This window comes from Sebastes fasciatus, chromosome 1, assembly GCF_043250625.1.
Source record: "Sebastes fasciatus isolate fSebFas1 chromosome 1, fSebFas1.pri, whole genome shotgun sequence".
In the NCBI taxonomy this organism is placed as follows: domain Eukaryota; kingdom Metazoa; phylum Chordata; class Actinopteri; order Perciformes; family Sebastidae; genus Sebastes; species Sebastes fasciatus.
This window is the reverse complement of record NC_133795.1, coordinates 22,392,502-22,410,733: the sequence shown is the minus strand read 5'-3', so window position 1 is coordinate 22,410,733 and position 18,232 is coordinate 22,392,502. Positions and strand designations below refer to the sequence as shown.

The window sequence follows — 18,232 nt, the reverse complement described above, 5'->3', positions numbered from 1 at the left end:
CACTAACATGTATGAACCAAAAATTAAGCCCTCGTGTTTATACGTGTGTGTTTGTAGAAGTGATGGACGCTCACCTACAGAACAACCAGACGGCAGAAGACGACATCCTGGCCAGCCCTGATCGACTCAAAGGTAGAGAGCACACTAAACTGCCTAAACTGTACACACTGCACTGCTACGCTCACGGCTAGTTACGGCTGACTTCATCTCACCGTCACTCCGTCACACACGCTTTCTGTCTATCTCTCTCTCTCGACCACACAATGACACTTGCTAACGTTAACCACACGAGTTATTCCTTAAAGGAGGTCATTTGAGTTTAGAAAACATCTTAAAATTACATAATTTGGTGTGACGGTGAGTCGGACTTGCAATACACGTGCTTACAAAAATTGTAAGATTTTAGTTTTTCAATTTCAGCACAACATGAGGCTCCAAAAACATCCCCTGAGAAACTCTGTGGTGGTATAAATGGTTTACAGTTGTATGTTCTTCAATATAAAATAACCATCAGAAACCAACAATTCTAATTTGTGCCAGTTCTTGTTTAACTCTTGTGATTGTATTATTAAACGTTAGAGAATCTCTTCACCGGGTTTCTTTAGAGGGCTTGCTCTTTACTCATTTTGAAATGTTTTCAACGAACTAGGGACACTGACTGACTGACCGACTTTTTGTGAAGTCACAAAGGGCAAAACCTGCTGACAAGTAGACATCCTCTATAGTGACCTCTGACCTTTGACCTCTGTCTTTGCTGTTGTGAGAGCTCTGTGTGTTTGTCATCCACACAATGCTCAGGCTCACCAGCAGCCATGTGTGGCGACTTTGATATACAACACATTTTCTCTGGACACGCACACACATTTTTTATATTTCTATACTTTTCAGGACACTAATTGTCACTCCCAAAACCTCAACCATCACAGCTACATGTCCAACCCTTCAGTCAAACACACAGTAACACTGAAATGGTACTAAAGCTGCTCTAAACTGCTGCTTTTGTTGTTTCTGGTTCACCACCTGAACCCTGCAGTGCCTCACACACTATAATCCAGTCAGTGCACTACACACAAGTATGTGTATATCTGTTGCACATATACACACACATGTGGGGACCTATTTATTCATTTTTTTATGCCTTTCTATTTTGGTGGGCTCTTTTATTGTTATTCCTTCATTTTGTTTGCTGGTTTTATATATGGATTTCCTCTTTTTTTCCACACCCGTTCTGTCCCCTCCTGGCTAACCTTTGTGTGTGCGTGTGTGTGTGTGCGTGTGTGTGTGTGTGTGTGTGTGTGTGTCCACAGGGAATCAGATGGATGCCAAAGAGTCTGACATGTCAGACACTCTGAGTCCCAGCAAAGACCGCAGCAGTGACGACACGTCAGGTCAGTAAAATCACACACAATGAGTCACGTTGTAACCAGAAGCTCTTTATCTTTAAGTATTTAAGTCTCATTTATGCGATTCTCTCACTCTCTCAGGTTTTGCCTTTCATCATTGTTAATTTCAAGTTTTTTTCTGCTGTCGAACTTTCCTTTTAATAGTGTTGAAGTCTGTTCTCTGCATCTGTTACACAGAGCATCTAGTCTGTAATAAAGTATTAAGTAACCTACTAAGAACTAAATAACATCAAGATGTATTTTCTAATATTGTTATTGATCATTCAGAAAAGTGCATCTGTTATCTTAGTAGAAAAAGGCAACACTGGCTGAAGATAAAATGCTCTTATGTGTCTTTATTTAAAAAATATATAATCATATCTCTTTTTTTACCTTGTGGATATTTAAAGCACTTTGTAATTGTTTTGTAGTACTTATTAGAAACACATCAGAAAGTAATATTTGTGTGTGTGTGTGTTTCAGACGGCAACATGGACGACCAGGAGCTGAATGAACCACAGAACAGAGTAGCTCTGCTCAAAGGTAACCATGGCAGCTCATCTCTGCTTTGTAGTTTTGCTCTGCTGCGCTAACAGACCATCAACAGTTACCAAGGTTATTAGATTCAGTAATTCAGTGAACTGTCCTTCAGGGAGAGCTGCTCAGTGTCGGTGGCTGCAGTTCCTCTAAATGTCTCTTTTCTTTGAGTCCGTTTTTCACTTTATTGATCGATAGTGTATGACATGGGGCCATTATATGTGCGAAGAGTTTTTTTTCATTAATTAAAAAAAAATGAAAATGTTGAATTACTCTTTCTGTGTGTGTAGCTGAGTTGCATCGGGCCGGTCTAGAGCCTGGAGACACGGAGCAGGTCATCCACCACCTCCACAGAGAGCTTCTGGATGCCCAGGAATTAGCCAACACTGGCAAGCAGAGATGTCTGGAGCTACAAGGTAACTAACAGTATAAAACAACCCCAGTACAATTACACCACATCCTAGCTCTTATTAGAATCCACAGGTTCTTAAATTTCCTCCCATTTCAGTTGCTATTGTGAAAATCAAACGTGGACTGTGATAAATTAAACTGAGCAGGTGGAGATCCTGAAATGTTGGCACTGTTGATTGAGTTTCCCTCTAATATATGACATTAGTGATTCTGACATTGTTGTGAGGACATTTAATTCACATATTACTCTCATTGTACGTCACATGACATCATACCAGGTAAAGATGGTGACCATATGACTTTCTGTGTTTGTCTGTAGCTCTGCTGGAGGAGGAGAGGAGGAGTAATTCTCAGCAGACTGAAGAGTCGACCAAACAGATCCAGTACCTGCAGAGTAAGTACACACACACACACACACACACACACACACACACACACACTATAGCTGGGTTTCTACCAAAAGTTCTGGGACTTTTTTGTCCCTGGAACTACTTTTCAAAGAACTAAAAGGCTCCTTCAGCTCCACTGTTGTCTGCGTTTCTACCGCAGCCTAAAGACCTGCAAAGATTAGGCAAATTGTAGACGAGGGCTGCTGGTGGTCACAGCAGTAAACACACTGCAGACTGCAGTTCAGTGCGTCCGCCTGTTCATCTAACAAAACAAAACGTTTTTTTTCTCACCTCGACGATATTTACTGCTGCATATATTTACTGATGCACATTGGATGTCATGAATGAAATGCAGAGGGGGAAAATGAAACTAAGAGCGTCTGTCTCCCCAGTAAATCATCTGTTGAGTGTTTGATAGTTAATTATTTGTGCTTTAGAACGTTAACGCCGTGAAACAATCAGAAAATAGCTTTTCTGTCTTTCTCTCGTTCATAGCACCGTCGCACTCTCTCTCTCTTCTATCACTCACCCTCTCAGCACGCTCACACAATCTCTCTCTCTCTGTCTTTTTCTCTCTGTCTTTTTTTTTTAAACGAGTCAGGAAGCCGACAGCAGAGCCTAACTTTACTTTCAATGTTATCAAACGAATCGATATTAGATTACTTCCTTGTTTATGAGAGAAGCAGGACACGAGTTGAAGCCGTTGCAGCTGCGGCGTTTTGTGTGTTTCACGAGTCAGCGACGGTCATCCCTGCAAACTCCACCCTGAAAGTTCCTGTACTTTCAGAAAGTGCTACCCCTGACCAGGGCCTTTTTGGGTGGTAAAAAAGGCCCTGGAAGTTAATTTAGACCGTGATCCCGGCGGTCGAAATGCGGTGGGTTCCTCAAAAGGTTCTTAGTTCCGGCGCAAAGTTCCTGCGGTGGAAATGGGGCTATTACTATACACCTATATGTTCCATAATCTACCTCGCTCCAATCTCACTTCTCTTTGTGTGTGTGTGTGTGTTTAGCTCAGCTTGGGAAGCTGCAGGCCGACATGGAGGCACTGAAGGAGCAGAGGGAGAGCACCATCTGCACCACCAGAGAGGAGCTCTACTGCGCCCAGGAGGAGGTACCACTCCATCTCATTACCACTCCTGCCTTTTACCTTCTGGCTCCTCACAACTCCCTCTGATTTCCCACAGCTCCTCCTGACAACCTGACATTACTCCCTCTGATGCCTCTTTGACTCTCCTCAACTTCCCCTCCAATTCTTCCTGACAGCCATCTGACTCTTCCAATCTCCCCCCCGACTTCCCTCCCCTTGTGGCTGACTCCCCTGTCTTTTCTCTGACTCCAGTCGACTCCCTTTTACTCCCTTCTCTCTTCTACTGACTCCTCCTGACACCCCTCTGACTCCTCGTGAGTCCCTTTTGCTTCCTTCTGTGTCCTACTGACTCCTCCTGACTTCCCTCTGATTCCCTTTGACTCTTCCCTGCACACAAAGAAACTAGACACCCTCTGCCTGTCAGTTTACAGTAAATCCCAGTCATATGACGTCACTGACCGTCACGGATTGTGTTTCTGCTGTCAGATTCTCGTCCTGCGGCACGCCATGGAGGCAGCCACGGCGGAGCGGGAGCGCGAGATCTCCGCCCTGCAGGCCGACCTGGGCAGCGTGCGGTCCGAGCTGGAGCACTGGAGGGACACGGCCGCCAAGTACGAGGTGGAGATCAGCCGGCTGCAGGAGGCCTTCACACAGCAGAAACAGCAACAGAGCACCGCCAACCAGCTGCAGGGTGAGCGCAGAGTGTGTGTGTGTGTGTGTGTGTTAGGCTGAATCCAGATTAACAACATCTCATTAAACACACAGATATTAATTATAACTATACTTCCTCTTCTTCTCTTTCAGCGGAGTGTGTTACGTTGCAGCAGCGGTGTGTGTGTTTGCAGCAGGACTGTGACGGCCTGAGAGGTGAACGGAAAACTCTTACGGACAAACTGCACCGCCTGGAGACTGAGCTGAGCAGGTACTCTCTCACACACACACACACACACACACACACACAGCATTTTCTGAAGCCTCAAACATCAAAAGAACTTGGTTTGCTCAAACAGTGAACCATACATTTATATTGTATTTCTTTAAAATAATTAAATTTAACTTGTTACATTTCAAAAGCTTGTAGGAAGCCAAACAAATTTCATGAATGAAATTCAAACAATCATAAGCTAATCTCCAGCTAACAGAATTGAAAAGATTAGGGCTGACCCGAATGCTACGAAGCTTTGATCGTTGCCATGGTATTTGATCTCCAAATCAGTATTCGAATGCTTCCTTTTTATTTTTATTTTTATATATACTGTATAAGTATGTAATAATAATGTCTAAATCCCCAAATTGGATAAGGAATAATTCCTGTGTTGGAGGCTTTATAGTCGATTCAGCATGTTGACGGCGGAGCTCGTCGTTGGCTGTTGATCTTGAACAAATCAGTGAACGAGAAGAGAAGAGTGGTGTGAAAATGGTTGGCAAACGTTGCTTTGTTTCATATATGTATCATAACAACGGCTTGTATAGCCGCCCTCCTCGGTCTTCCGGTTGCCCTCTTTGAATGATGAATACAGACTACCGCCGCCTGCTGGTGTGGAGAGTTATTTCCGCGCAGAATGTACGTGCTAACTGGCAGTCGGCTGCAGTCTTTGCATTGTGTTGTAGTGCAACTTGTCGGCTAAGACAAAGGCGACGTGACGTGACGCAACAGTAGGCTTTCATTGCCCACTAGTTCTTTTAAGTGTAAAGGCCCAGACACACCAACCCGACATCAAACTATACCTCTATATTGAAAAGTGCCCCAAAAAGTGAAATGTAAACGTGAGGGTCGACTCGGAACATATCAGGAATGCGTGTCAAACTGTGGGAGGGTGGATGTTAAAGCTTGACCTAGAAGTCTTTGTGACCGCCGTGATTGAGTTGATGAATTCTGGCTCACGACAGCTGAAGAGCCGCCAAGTCTACGGGTTCTGACAGGTTCACAGTTTGGATTCAGCATTAAAAGAATGACAGAGGACGAGAAGGACTTGAGGAAACATGGAGTCCAGCTGATTCAGGCAGAACAGGACGACAGCTGAGTGGCGGCTGCCTGAACCAGACGAAGCCGTCAGCAGGTTAACCGACTGCAGCTCCGTCTGTTCTCCATGGGGAAAAAACCTCGCTGCATGTTTTCTTCGGAGCCCAGAGCTCAGCAGGATTTTATCTGAGCTTTAGCTGTGCTTAGTTGCCAATAAACTGTTCTGGTGCCATTAGCAGCACTTCTCATTATTATCTGAAATGCACCCCTCCAGTAAAAACTGCAGATGTCAGCTGCAGCTCGCGGTCTCAAACCTGTTTAGATGCTGTACAACCTACAACTATTTCTTAAATGGGGCCTTTTTGGGAGGTAAAAAAGGCCCCATAAAATGTCGCCGGAACTTAATTTAGACCCGGGTCCCTTCTGTCGGAAACGCAGTGAGTTCCTCAAAAGGTTCTTAGTTACAGGGCAAAGCTCCTGCGGTGGTAACAGGGCTATATTTAACGAGTGAGGCAATTGTTTGTGCCATTATGTAATAACTAAATTGATCACATGATGTGTCAGGATTAGAAGTAGGCTCAATCACAATCAGGTGACGATGTTTGACAAACAAATCCTCTGTATGTGTGCAGCACCAGGGAGCAGAGTCAGGTCCTCAGCTGCAGCCTGGAGTCTCTGGGGAAGAGAGAGGAGGTTCTACAGGACAAACTGGGTTCTTTGGAGAATCAACACCTGCAGGATGCAAGCAATCTGAAGAACCAGCTGGACCAGGCCCAGGCCCACACACACACACTGCAGAGAGAGGTACACACACACACACACACACACACACACACACACACACACACACACACACACACACAGCAGAGAGAGGCAGACAATTCCTTAAAGTTGTTAAGTCACTTCTTTACAGACATTAATTGAAATAGAAAATATGTGATATAGAAACGATGTGATAGTGGTCTCTGTGCGTGTGCGTGTGCATGTGCAGTATGAAGACACACAGTCCCAGCTGTTGGACCTCCGTCAGCGCTATGAGAGAACAGAGAAGGAGAAGCTGAACATCCACCAGGAGCTGGAGCAGTGCAGGAGCAGCCTGAAGCTACTGCAGGACAAGACCAGCTCTGTGAGTACACACACACACACACACACACACACACACACACACACTTTCTAATTATACCAAAGACTATATGAACTAGGGATGTAACGGTTACCGGTTTCACAATAAACCACGGTAAAATTTGCAGCGGTTAGTTTTACCGTTTCAAATTTGAATTATTAAAACTGTGTTTGATTACCGCCAGTGTTTTGTAAGCCCGGTGTAACGTTAGCGATTGCGCGGTCGAGATGCGAGCGTAGCAGTGTGTGTACAGTTCATGCTGTCGGTGAATAATGCTACAACTCCTAAAGACCCAAGCCAAGCTCCTGTGTCTTGCTGTCCACCTGCTGATTGAAGTGAAGGGGGTTAGCCTCGGACTTAAGGCTGGCTCACTCTCAAATATTTTTCAAATCTTAACAGATTTTGAAAATGTGAGAGAGCCCACACATAATGACGTTACATTGAACAGTTTTGCTCCTATAGTGTGTGGAGAGCAACGATTTGGCCAAAACAGCACACCTCACACAAACAGATTCCACTCATGAACAACAAGAGTCCCGACTAGAGAAAACGGAAATCTCTCAAAATCGGACTTAAATATTGAACATGTTTAATATTTACGATTTGAAGTCGGTGAGGCCAGGATGGACTTCCAAGGCGATCAGGGGATTTAAAAAGCACTCTTAACATACCTCACACCACAGGAATATCTGGAAAGATAATCTTAAGAACCATCAAATATCAATGCTTTGCTGACGATAGTCGGGAAGGAATTGGGCCCAAAATCGGCATAATTCCTGTGTAGTGCGTAGCCGGCATTAGCAGCAACAACGGCTCAGACTCACTTAAAGTGGGCTGTTAAGTTGGACCAGCTATTCCGCAAAGTGGGTTGACTCAAATACAAGACCCTTATGTTTGGCTCATTACAATTACTCAAATGCAACACAGAAGATAGACTGTGTGTGTGAGTGAGAGAATAATGATAATAATAATGTAACTGTGTATCAGCACTTTTTAACAATACCGCGATAATACTGATAACCGTTATATAAGTTATATACCGTTTCCTCTTTAGTATGAACTATTTGTGTTGTAACCTTTATTCTTTTGTTTGCTCAGCTTTAAATCCAGATGTTTTCATGATGTTCTTTTCCACAGTTTTGGATTTTTGTTGCTCAAAGATTAATGCAGCAGAAGCACCAGACTTGCTCATGGACACTGTGGCAGTCTCGGATTTGCTAGCCGTAACCCACCCAGCACTTCCAGTTCACAGCCTCCCTCCTCACTGCTTACTTGCTAACTGTAGACGCAAACAAGTCGCACCAATCACTGTTGTTAGAATCTTAAATCAGACCTTCAGTCCTGTTAACTAACAAAGAGGACTGATAACAACCTCTGTGCTGGAGGTGGAAGCAGATGGAGTAAATCATATAAACAGAATCTAATAGCAGTGGTAGATAATAACAAATCATCAACACATCGTCGTCTCTCCTGCCTTTCCATCCTGAGCTGATCAATAGCAGCTTTTAGTTTCTCAACTCAAGGAAACACAAATCAGAAGATGACAGCGAGGCGGAGCAGCCTCCTCCTCCTCCTCCTCCTCCTCCTCCTCCTCCTCCTCCTCCTCCTCCTCCTCCTTCTCCTCCTCCTCCTCCTCCTCCTCTTCTGTTACCCCTCTTCCTCCCCTTCTCTCTCATCTACCTGTCTTCAGCTCTTCCTCCTCCTCAGTCTTTTGTTGACATGATGGTAGATGTTTGTCTTGTTCCTCAGGTTTTGTTTCCCCAGAGCTTTTCAGAATAAAATTCCTGATCCAGATTCACAGGACTAGATCATCAAAACTTTGTTATAACTGACATTATAAAAGGAAAATTCCTGTTATTTAAACTTTGGTTTTATTTTCATGGTGCTGTCCATCATTTCTTCCAGCTCACTATGTGCACTCATAGAGTTAATAGCCGAGAAACAAGCTGTCAAAAAAACTCCAGGTTATGCCTAGTTCACACTACACGACTTCAGCCCTGATCTTCTGCTCCCCAACAGTTTTTAGAGCTCCCCGACAAAAGCCCCAAATCAGAGGCAAATCAGCGTTGGTGCGCCGCTCGCACATCGGCGCTCAAGTGTTATGTCCGAACTGTTCGAATATATATGTGACCCAGCGTCGCCACCCCACCACCACAATGACTTAAACACTCACAGAAGACAGCACGTTGTGTGTAGTGTGACCAGTACAGCGCTACGACCACTTTGAAAGTCGTGTAGTGTGAACTTGGCTTTAGACAAACTTGTTTTGGGTCATCATTTTACCATTCACCTTTCAAAGTGCACTTTGTAAATATCAATCACAGACTACAGACTCACTTCCTGCTTATACTTTAACCTACTTTACGTACTGTAGTTGTGTGCACACAGTATTCCAGCAGGATTATTCATGTGTGCCCACTTTCAAGCGGCAGTTTATCAGACTTCGTGCAGCTCTCTCTGGAGCTGCGAAAGGCTTTATGCAACTTTTTTCACATACGCTGTAGCACTCACCACGACCTGTAAACAGACTTTGATTTGTAAAGTTGGTGCAGTTCCCCTTTAAGAAGCTACCAGTGTAGTTTTTTTTCTCTTTTTAAACATGCATCCTTTGCCATCAGTGTGTTTTTTGCCTTGTCAAACCTCATTGAAATGATGGTTATGGTTGGTGGTGAGTACAATGTCTTTAGTACTGATAGAAGCGATGGACCAAACTATGAAAATAAGACTCAAGTTGAAAGAACAGAATTATCCTTTAAGTTCATTATTGATCTGCACCAGGCACAGTGCACTGTATTAGCACCCTAGTTTACAGGAAACATTTAGCATTCATTGTGTGAACTTGTCTAGCTTTTTATTTTTTTATTTTGTTAAATTAAAGATCAGAATCCAAACATTTCACTCCTTTAAAGACCAGAGGACTGTTGTGACTGTTGTGACTGTCAGCCAGCAGCTGGTATTCAGATCAGTTTTCTGATGAGACGTCTTGGTGCAGAAAGTTAATGAGCTGAAATCCAACAGGAAAATGTTGCTATTTTTAAAGAGCCTGGTGGCGGATGGCACTTCTTCTGTGGTGTTTTGTGAATGTGGCTGTTTAATGTGTGGAGATGGCCGATAAGATACAAGCTCCCCCTTTCTCCTCTCTCTTCTTCTTTCTCTCTCTCTCTCTCTCTCTCTCTCTCTCTCTCTCTCTCTCTCTCTCTCTCTCTCTCTCTCTCTCTCTCTCTCTCTCTCTCTCTCTCTCTCTCTCTCTCTCTCTCTCTCTCTCTCTCTCTCTCTCTCTCTCTCTCTCTCTCTCTCTCTCTCTCTCTCTCTCTCTCTCTCTCTCTCTCTCTCTCTCTCTCTCTCTCTCTCTCTCTCTCTCTCCTCTCTCTCTCTCTCTCTCTCTCTCTCTCTCTCTCTCTCTCTCTCTCTCTCTCCTCTCTCTCTCTCTCTCTCCCTCCCCCTTCCTCCTCCCTGGCTGTAGCTGCTCCATCCTCCATGTTGGTTTTGGTTGATTTGCCGGCTGATATCTTCTTATCCCTCTCCTCCCCCCCCTCCCTCCTCCCTCCCTCCCCTCTAGCCATCCATACTGCAGCCTGTCCAAGCCATATTCATTGGCCTTGTCCTGGCTCTGCTGTACTGGTGTTTCGGCCAGTTGTGGTAGAAAGGTACACACCGACATGACATCAGTCTGTCTCTTTGCCTGTCTCTGTCTTGCCTCCATCTGTCCATCATCTGTGGAAGGAAAGATGACGGTGGTGAAAGTATCGTCCTGATCTGTGATGAATTCAGGGTCACACGTTGAGAATTATAAGAATAAGAAAGAAAAGTACCCGTACACTGGAACCTGTGAAGTTTAATAGTGATCTTTTGACCCAGCACAATCTGCCTTTGGCTGAAAAATATTATTCTTCCCAAATCTAATCTCAGAAGTACGGCACACATCTTTCTTCTCAAAAAAAGCTTTAAGTGCAGTTTATTGTTCTTCTTTTAGCGAAAATATACCGTCCAGTTCGTTCAATACTGACGCGTTAGCGGCTTCAACAGAAAGTTCCAAATCAGCTGCAGCCGGAAATGCCTCAACAACGCTCCCCTTTACAGTATTTGTCTCAAACACGCCCCATATTAGATAAATGGTTGTGATTGTTTGCACGTCTCAGGCTGCTGAAAATCTGTCCGATGCAGAGGTGGACCAGACGCATCTGCCAGAGCATACATCTCAGTGTGTTAGGGGGGGGAATTTGGACACGTCGTTGGGTGCTAAACAAGGTGGGGCGTCATTTGAAATGTTTCTATACTAGTGTTGATACAATACCTGAGTTATAGTATGATAACAAAACTATACACACTTACTTTCTGAAATTTACCAAATCTTTTTTTTTTTTTTTTTTTTAACAAAAGCTGCCACGTCTCTAATATGTTTTTTACCTTAAAAGAAAAAAGTGTGCCTAAATATAATACAGTCTAAAATGTATTAAATTAAAATTCAATTAGGAACCATGTGATCAAAAACAAAGCGCCAATCTGACCAGACTTCCAATGCCAACTTTTAGTATTCGATACTTCGTATTTTGGACACATTCGGTCAGTACCAGTAAAGAATTAGAGTTTAATATCCAGCCCCTCTGAGATTATTTACCAGGAAAGGAAAGTTGGGGTTTGGATGAACATACATGTAACAATATATTTCATAAATCTGTAGACCCAATGGAAGAGTAACTGTTGCACAGTTGAAAGTTAACGGGTATCCAAATAGTAAATCAAAATCAAAATGTATTTAAATACATTGTAATAATAATTTAGTTTAATGTAGTTTATTTAGTAATTAAATGCATCATGGTGCAGACTGCTGTTACATGACGGCTGTTAGGGTTGAACCCTGAATTCTGATCAGCCGGACGCTCTCCTCACCTCCTACACTTCCCTCTAAGACTTGAGTATCATCATCGTCATCTTCACTACAGTGGTGTGTCTTTGTCTCTCTAACTGCATGGCTGTCGGTCTGTCTGCCTGTAAGTCAGTCACACTTCCTCTGCTTCTGCTCTGCTGCAGCTAACACTAAATCTATCTGCTCTTTAAAGGGACGGGCTCCCACCAACCACAGACCCTCCGTTTAAAGGGATACCTCAGTGTCTGCAGACATTTTTTTAGTTCTTCATCTTCAGAGAAACATTAGTCCTCAGGCTCCCACAAGAAAAGCTCATCATATTCTATATTTTTCTTAATTGTCAACAATTATTTAGTTTGTCTCTCAATACTTTGACCTCCCTGCTGCTGATCAAACAGCTCACTCAATCAGGAGGAAATAGAGCATCTGCTGGGGACTATCTTCAGCGGCGGATTAATCTACATTGTGCTCTAGTATTAGTGGCAGCAGGAGAGTGTTTGTGGGACTGAGTCAAAATAAACTACAATGTGTGTGTTCATGGTGATGAAGGAACATGTCACCCAGTGCAACAGTGTAGCTCATTGATATGTTTTTAATAGTTTTTGGAATAAAATATATCAAGCAAGATACACAGACAATACTTGTTAGTAGGATCAGTTCATTGTTTAGGTCTGACATCACCAGATCTAACCTTTGCTAAACTTTTTGCCCAAATTTAGCCTTTCGAATGGTTAGTTTGAGGTGAGAGACGGATCAGTTAAGCTATGAGGTTAGAGATGTTTCGTCTTGTTAGAATAAACTTTATTGGAACTGTCACAACGTCCAGTGTGAGCGCCTTGTTGTGGCCGGTCAATTGATCCCTAGGGTGTGAACATAAAGGATGCAGGTTCTGACCGTGCAGAAAAGCTGAGTTAAAACATGTATTGAGTTTACACAAAGTATAAGATCAATAAAATCGCTCAGGCAACATTCAACAGAAAAAGTTCAGAAAAATGCTCACTTTATATAAGCTAAGGTTTTTTATTTACAATATTTCTTTATTTTTTTCTTTATTTATACTTTACAATTCTTCTGATTTGAATTTGATAATGATAAATCCCCCAAGTATTAGACAAAATTACAAGCTCTCACAAGTGATGCAGAATTGTTTAAATTTGTATTGATTAAAAACTAAATTCTGTGACAGTCTGACCGACAGTCTGAGTCTTGATGGTCGAAACACCATCGAGACGGTATAAGAATCATGACATGACCGTCAAAAAGTTTATTTTCAATACAGTAAATAAGCTGTTAGCATGAAGCTTACTGACTCCACTGAAACGTCTGGTGAAGATAAAGGTTTCCCTTTAAATAGTCGGCTCTCACCTTCACATCTGACCATCTCCTTATGAAAGTCAGTTACTAACACTTTCCTCCGGCCTCCCTCATTCATTCACTCATTCATTCATCAACTGTATCTTCACAGCTCCCTCTCACTTTCAGGGTGTTGGTGCTTCTTTTATTATTTTTATTTTAAGCATCATTTCCTCCATGTCTTGCGGCAGGGTTTGTGGTTCATTTATTAATTTTCTTTCCATTTCTTGCATCCAGTCTGCGGCTTAATCTCAGTTATGTTTCCATTTGATTCCGTCTTACTTTACCTGCTTACAGGTTGGTTTTGTTGACACTGACTCATCCATCTTTTTGTCTTCAAGTCTTTCTTTGGACTCACTGCAGTTTCCATCGTTCTGACCATCATGTTCGTCTTGTGTTTGCTGCTTGTTTGTTTGGGAATGTCTGACCAGTATTTCCAGTCGTTTGCTGTGAAGGAAAACTGGTCTGTAACTTTTCTGTTTTTTTACTCAGGTAACCTCGTTGGCCTGGTTTACTTTGCTGCTTCCTCTTATGTTTTTATTTCCTTCTGTCCTCTACCTCTCCTGAAGCCCCAAAAGATGATCTTTTTTATTAAATTTGTTATTAACATTTTATTATTATTCAGTATTTAAGTCATTATCTTTTGCACAAGTTGTGGAAACAATTTACTATAAACCCATATACTTTTTTACCATGAAGTTGTTATTTGATGCACATAGAGAACTCCATCAATACATTTTTTTTTTTACTTTCACAACGTTCTTACTGCTCAAAAACGCAAACGCTGACTGTCCTCAGCAGAAACCATCTGTTGTGTATATAAATAGGCAACGGACCGAGCTAATAAAAGGACTACACAGATTTAGACCTCGTTGATGAATTCAACTGCGATCAATTCCATGGTTGTGAATGATGCAGAGGTTTAGATGGATGTTTATGAAATGCCAATAAAGTGGAAAAACAGAGATGAGTCACATTAGTGGAGCTTGAACTCACAGGAAATGGAACTTCTTCCAAAAGGACTGAAGGAGAAATTACATCTGTCAACTTCTGAGTTGATTGACGTGAGATAAAACCTTTTGGTGTGTGTACTAATGTATTAACAGCTTCTCACGAAAAATAATTTGGCTAAATGTCTAAAAAAAAACAGTGACCCCGGAACAGCGTACGAATTACACAATGACACAGCAACAGCAGACCATCATTTCCGCTCAAACACAGGCCCACACAATGCTGTACCAGAACCAAAGACACTGTCAACATGCCACACAGGTAGGCAGGTGTCTTTACTAACATAGAGCGTCTAGACTTTAATGAGCCACTGCAATGATGGGAGTGAGGCAGGCAGACGAGATGTTCGAGTAATGCAAGAAATGGTATGGTCCACTTTAGGGGGTGTCTGAAATCCTATTAAAAGATTCTTCCAGGCATGAATATGGGAAATATATTATTGTAATAGTCACGATTACAGGTAAGAAGCATATATAGAATATAGAGTACGGTCTAGACCTGCTCTATATGAAAAGCGTCTTGAGATAACTTCTGTTATGATTTTACTTGTTATAAAAATAACATATCTTGAGGTCAGAGGTCAAGGGACCAGTTTTTCCTCACCAAATTTGAACGCAAGTTTGGAGCTAAAAATCACAAGTTGCGTTAATGCGTTAAAGAAATTAGTGGCGCTAAAACAAAGCCCTAGTCTTAACCTTAACCCTCGCACATTTACACTCGTGTTTTTAAAATGATAATGTTGATTAACGTGCTTTTAGATCTTGCTTTAGAACTTGTATGAATGAAAAAATATCATCTTTTGGACTTTCAGGCCTTCATAAGCTTGACTTTTCTGTTATCTTCCATTTCCTGCCTCTTTATTGTGTCGTTCCCTCTCCTCTTCATCTCCATTATTCTCTCTTTTGTGATTTCACTCTTTTTATCCAGTTTGTCAGAAAGTTGGGACACGATGATGAAGACTAACTCGATCTTCTTTGTGTCTCGGACAGAGCGGCTGGAGCCCCTGGATGCCGGTCATCGCAGTGATGGTCGCCGTGACGGCAGCCGTCCTCTACCCCAACCTCTCCAAGAGCAGCTCCACCTAGGACACACACACACACACACACACAGACACACAGACACACACAGAGCGCTGTGAGGAGAGCATCACTGCTTTACTTGTATAAAGTCTAATTGTACATAATTGTAGAGGGAATATAAAGGTTGTGGTTTCTACAGAGGATTCAGAAGCTTCTTGGTTTATTTTGTTTTTGTGTTGTTTTTTTCTGCGGCGGGGAGTTTCGTTGTCGTTTTTTTATCCTCGGCTCTCTCTCAGCTGTGGTGGGGGCTTTTTTTTTTGGTTTTTGTCTCTCTGCTGATTTCTGGGTTAACAAAGCGTTCTCCAGCAGGCCGAGCTTCCACACAAAACACCTGCCAGAGGTGACGTTCACACCCGTCCCACCGTAAGCGAACGGGATGGAAGCAAACGCAACACTTTCCAGCAGCCTCAGTCCAGTCAGGGAACATGATCCACATTCTTCAGGTCTGCATCTGCACGCATTTTCATAGATTTCATTGGCTATTGGAGTCTGTTAGCAGGCGGTGTTCACCTGCAGCTCCATCACAACTGGTTTTCATTGTTTGGATGGACCGGGCTGCAGTCAGTCTGGTGAGGAGAGTTCTTAGGAAGGACTTACAGATTTAGATTGTTAGTATCTCACTGACTGGATGCTCGTCTCCATATTCAGCTTTAATTTGACTCATTCAATTCTTCAAACCAGCTCGGTGTGCTCTTTGACACGTCATCTGTCTGTACGTGTATTTTTGTACTTCAGGATTTTAGCTGCAGATATTTGGCACCAGCGCACCAAAAATCTTTTAATTTGTCAGTTTTTATTCCAACAGATCTGCAAATTTCCTTTTTTTTTTCTTGTCAGGATAGAAAAGTGGAAAAAAATGAATCGGCAAAGCTGATGATTGAGTTCACCTGAGTCAGTATTTCAGTTTCTGTCTGCTGGAAAGTGTTGATGTAGAGGTGGTTTTCAGGAGGTCCTGCTAATATAGTTTTTCTCTGTTTCGTTTCTTAATTATTTTTTTAGGGGAAGATTGGGAGTCGGGTTGAAACTTGAAGCCAAAATATTAAAATAAAAATGATTTATTTTCTGTTTTCTTTTTTTCTTCTTTTTTTTTCGGGGCACAGAAAAGGGGCTCAAAGTGCCTCTGATGTAACTAACTAACACCACAGTTTGTGTATGTGTGCGGACAAACACACCCACACACACGCACACACTTTCTCTGATAAACACACACACAAACACATGCACACACTTGCTTTATTTGACTGCCGGAGGTCTGTCCGTGTTGAGATTGTGGAGAGAAGCTGTACGTTGTTGATCCGCGATGTCTTGCCAGCTTTTTCCTGCTTTCAACTGCTACTCGTGGCCTCGACTACTGCTGATGAAGCCTGTGAGATGGTGCTTAAAAGCTCAGGAAATAGCTAGTAAGTGGACCTTGATTCGAAATTATTTTGTCAAATTAGTATTGTGGCTTCAACCCCAACGATTCCCACCAACTGGAAGATGATTTTTAGCCACGTTTAACAGCTCTTTGTTAGTTTGTTAGTTCAACACTTTGGTCCAGACTGAAATCTCTCAACCACTAACGTTACTGGATGGATCTAAATTTGGTGCCGACATTTAATAAAACCCACTCGTCCAACAGTTCAGTTCATGACAGGAGAGCTCAAAAACTCTGATCAGTATAGCAATTGTTCTCTTGTTGATATGTTACCATTAGCTTTAGCATTAGCCAGGCCTATTGAAAGAGGCTGGGACACGGGTCTTGGGGTACGGGGTACAACACATGCGCAGTTGCGATTGGCAAAATTTCGGCGAGTGCAGACCAGATTTTACTGCGCATGTGTTGTACCCCAAAGATATGACGCATGACATCTCCTCTTTTCACCCTCCCTGGTATTAGCCTTGGTGTTCAAACTGAAGGCTTTTTGTCTTATATTGATGTTTATTAACACTTTACGGAAAGAAAGGGAAACCACAAGGAGGAAAATAGGTTTTATAATCTGATCTGAGAAGAATCTCAACTGAAAATTGTCTCTTTCACAGTGTTAATTAAAGTGATTTTCTTTTCTTTGTGCATAAGAGATGAAGACCGAGCTGATAAACCTTTAAAACAGTGATTTTAGAAGGCGGTAAAGTCACATGTTTAACCTCGTGCAGCTGCAGCCTTTACGTTAATCTGACGGCTTTCAATCTAGTCGTGTTGAACGTGATACTGAAATGTTCCGAGGTTCGACCCCGGTTAAGATTTCAGTTGTGACTTTTACATAAAAGGGACCAGGATGTTTATACAGACCTGAGACCTGCATGTTAAGTCTCCATCAAGTTAATGTAAAGGGGTGCTTGTTAGCATGTGGTTTGCTAAACATTAGTGACTCAGGCTGGACTTCGATGTTGAAGAGCATGTTAAGGGCACCCTGTGGAGTTAGCGTTAAGTTTTTCTGACAAAAACAAATTTTAAATCCTGCGTTTACATCCACATTTGCTAGTTTGCAGTCTTCGTCTCTCGGTAGAGAGAGAGAGAGAAATGCAGTGATGGGCCTTTAATGGTAATTGCAGGCCCATCGCTGCATTTCCTGGCACTTTCCTGGTGCTTAATAATTATCAAAACGGAAAATATGGACATCAAACGTAAACCAAAGTTGTGTGAATTTTTCCTTTTTCTAGCATCTGTCTCTTTTAACTTAGTTGACAACACGACCTTTCCTCTGGAGCCATTCTCAGGACTCACTTTACTTCTTTCTTTTTTTTTGCCCCACTAGTGGTAAAAATGTAAGAATAACAAAGTTGTCTCCAGTTTTCATCCATCCGAAAATGTTAATTCCTGTTGAGTGATGAGCTATAAAGCCTCACAGAGCTGCTAAAATCATCAGCTTCTCTCCAAACAAACTTAAAACACTTCAGGCCTCCGCTGAAATGTTTTTAGCAGACATTAAGTTATTTCGAGGTGTGTATCTGTGTGTGTGTTGGTGTACAGGGGAGTGTGTGTCGGTTCACACTCTGGACTCTTTGTCATCGTTCGTGTACTCTTGTCTCGTCTCCGTGTTTAAAAGA

General features: G+C 42.5%; 1 protein-coding gene across 25 annotated transcripts in view; it reads left to right on the top strand.

Annotated features, from left to right (window-relative positions):
* Positions 1-15,345, top strand: part of slmapa (sarcolemma associated protein a) — a 71,361-nt gene extending 56,016 nt beyond the window's left edge. For 18 of the 25 annotated variants that reach the window (XM_074637500.1, XM_074637450.1, XM_074637441.1 and 15 more), the window contains 11 exons: positions 58-132; positions 1,308-1,388; positions 1,866-1,925; positions 2,210-2,335; positions 2,650-2,724; positions 3,730-3,830; positions 4,293-4,497; positions 4,611-4,728; positions 6,402-6,573; positions 6,761-6,895; positions 15,113-15,345. In XM_074637500.1, coding sequence (XP_074493601.1) covers positions 58-132; positions 1,308-1,388; positions 1,866-1,925; positions 2,210-2,335; positions 2,650-2,724; positions 3,730-3,830; positions 4,293-4,497; positions 4,611-4,728; positions 6,402-6,573; positions 6,761-6,895; positions 15,113-15,208 — 1,244 coding nt within the window. In that variant the 3' untranslated portion in view covers positions 15,209-15,345. Of the gene's footprint in view, positions 1-57; positions 133-1,307; positions 1,389-1,865; positions 1,926-2,209; positions 2,336-2,649; positions 2,725-3,729; positions 3,831-4,292; positions 4,498-4,610; positions 4,729-6,401; positions 6,574-6,760; positions 6,896-10,451; positions 10,540-15,112 lie in introns of all 25 variants that reach the window. The other 7 variants (XM_074637587.1, XM_074637482.1, XM_074637516.1 and 4 more) reach the window with 1 other exon arrangement.
* The last annotated feature ends 2,887 nt before the right edge of the window (positions 15,346-18,232 follow it).